The 2,572-nt window shown below is 43.0% G+C and overlaps 1 protein-coding gene across 1 annotated transcript; it reads right to left on the reverse strand.

The window, feature by feature from the left end:
• Window positions 1-1,076: 1,076 nt before the first annotated feature.
• Window positions 1,077-2,213, reverse strand: LOC117538674 (5-hydroxytryptamine receptor 1E). Its single transcript, XM_034204552.1, has one exon. It carries the CDS (start codon window positions 2,211-2,213, stop codon window positions 1,077-1,079), a length of 1,137 nt encoding a protein of 378 aa, XP_034060443.1.
• Between the last annotated feature and the right edge of the window lie 359 nt (window positions 2,214-2,572).

Consider the following 2,572-nt stretch of genomic DNA (forward strand, 5'->3'; position numbering starts at 1 on the left):
GGTCATGGGAAACAGAGGGATTTATAAAAAACAGAATGAATGTCTTATAAGAGCAGACTACAGACCATTTCACATTTGTCAACATGAACATTCAAGATGTGTTCAATTGTATTTCATGTTGCAGTGTATGTGAATGACATCAGCTGATAGGCAGTAACCATGTACCTAAGTTCCCTTAAGAATGGCGATTACACTTCGATTTATATTTCCCAACCATAATGATATTTCGAATCCTTTCTTACTATTGATGCACCTTCAACCCTGCTCTTGTTCATTGGGCGTGGTCAATCACATTTTGGCTAACATCGCTCTACAAAAAGTAATGGGATTTTTCCATTGGATTTTGGAATCTTGCAGAAATAAGATCTGTGGCATACACATGTTTATGATACGGTCATGTTTTGTTCAGTAGGATAATTTCCACATATTAACACAGTCTTTTTTATTGTTTAAGTATAAATGCAATTGCCAGATGTATAAAGCTAATGTTATAACGTTCTAAAGCTAACGGCTAAAGGAACTACATCACAATCGCATGGCTGAACACGGCTAAGCTAAAGGCGGCTAATGTTTGGCGTGATGGCGTTTAGCAGGCCTAGTATTAAGTCACTTGTTAGAAACAGCTGTTTTTATGACACAAAGAAGCTTCACACATTACCGGTGGGGTATTTACTGATATATTTTATTTCATACAAACAAAACGCTTGAGTCTCTTACGCTTGTGTTAACAACAGATATTTTTTCAGGCATCTAACCAAAAAAACGTTTCCATAAACCATTGACTTCCAGAAAAGGGAACCGAAAGTGGTAAAATGCTGACTCATTTAGGTTTGAGGACTCATTCCTGTAACACTCTATTGCCTTTGGGAGGTAGGGGACCTGCCTCCTCATCCTTACTTTTCATATAATTTTACCACAATGTTTATTTTGTTTCAGAGAACAAATGCTTTAACTAGGATTTCATCCCTGGTTTCAAGGTAAGTAAATAGTAAAATAATGAAGGAAATAAAAAACAGGTCGGCTTTTTGATTAATTGCAGAAAGACAATGGTAATGTAAAACTGTTTACCCTCAGACTTATGCATGCTCTTTTCTCTTGAAAAGCTTTTTAAAAGCCAGCTTGAAATCATCATTGAAGCTGGTGTACAGCAGGGGGTTGATAAGAGAGTTGATATACCCCAGCCATGTCAGGAAGTCACAGATAAGTGGAGAAGGTTCTATCATTTGCAGACCCACCAGGAGCTCCTTTATAAAGAAAGGGAGCCAGCAGATAATGAAGGCCCCGAGGATGAGGCCAAGGATCCGAGCTGCTTTCCTCTCCCGTGAGGTACATATCTGGTTCTTCTCATCCTGCCCATCTATGTCCTTCTCAAAGGATGGGATGCTTATAGTTGCGTTTAGTTTGTCAGTAGCCAGAGTAAGATCTGAGTTGGACAAGTCTGACACACAGAATGTGTGGGAGACTCGGTAATGGTCTACATAATTCTGACTGCCCATGCTTCGGCTGCTGAGGTGCCGAGAAGAGCCACGCTTCTGGTAGAGAGTTTTTGCGGCATTGTAAATCCTGTAGTATAAGATGAGAATGATGATCATGGGAATGTAAAATGCCCCAAAAGTGGAGTATATAGTGTATCCCAAGTGGTCATGCTCTATGATGCACTGCTGGAAAATGCCACTGCTAGGCCTCTGCCTCCAGAATAAGGGTGGCATGGATATGAAAACTGATATGACCCAGACCATCCCCACCATGAAGGCGGCGTGGCAGGCCGACCTCTTGCGAGCATACTCGATGGCTTTGGTGATGGCCCAGTACCGGTCCAGGGCGATGGCGCACAGGTGCAGGATGGAGCAGGTGCAGCAGGTCATGTCCACGCTCAACCACAACTCACACACCACCTGACCCATGGGCCACACCTCCATGGTCATGTAGAGGATGCTGATGGGCATCACCAGGAGCGCCACCAGGAAGTCTGTGACGGCTAGAGAGCAGATGAGGTAGTTGGCTGGTAGGTGGAGCTTCTTGGTGGTGCAGATAGCGATGATGACAACAGCGTTGATGAGTGCAGTGAGGAATGTGAGGAGACTGAGAACAACCACCACCACCGCCATTTCATCTGTGAGCTGCACCGCCTGCAGACTGCTGGCAGGCGGGTCGGTGCAGTTTGTGAGGTTGGGTCCCGAGGCGCTTTCCCGTGGGTAGTTTTCCATGTCCATCCCAGGACCCCGGCTGGCCTCTCCCTGGAACCACTGCCAGGGAGACAATGCTCCCTCAGAGATCAAAGGTCAGTCTGGAACAAAAAAACAGGCAAATAGTACATAAGAGAACATTGCCTTTTTCTGTGTATCAACAAAACATTAAATCACAGTAATAATGTATGTATCAGAGTATTGTTGTGTATGTATGGTTTTTCAGTTTTGACGTTTTTACACCGTCATTTCCTGAATTCTTTATTTCTCGCGCAACACCATTAGGCTAATGATCTTTTAATAAATGAAAATAAGCATATCTATTTGTTGGAGCTATCCATTGCCTTATATTATATAAAAGTTCAATGTTTATTTTCTTGCTGTTT

This window comes from Gymnodraco acuticeps, unplaced genomic scaffold (assembly GCF_902827175.1).
Source record: "Gymnodraco acuticeps unplaced genomic scaffold, fGymAcu1.1, whole genome shotgun sequence".
Lineage (NCBI taxonomy): Eukaryota > Metazoa > Chordata > Actinopteri > Perciformes > Bathydraconidae > Gymnodraco > Gymnodraco acuticeps.

Bases quoted from the DNA above. Each gene is read 5' to 3' on its own strand.
- LOC117538674 (XM_034204552.1), bottom strand. From the start codon at position 2,213: ATGGACATGGAAAACTACCCACGGGAAAGCGCCTCGGGACCCAACCTC.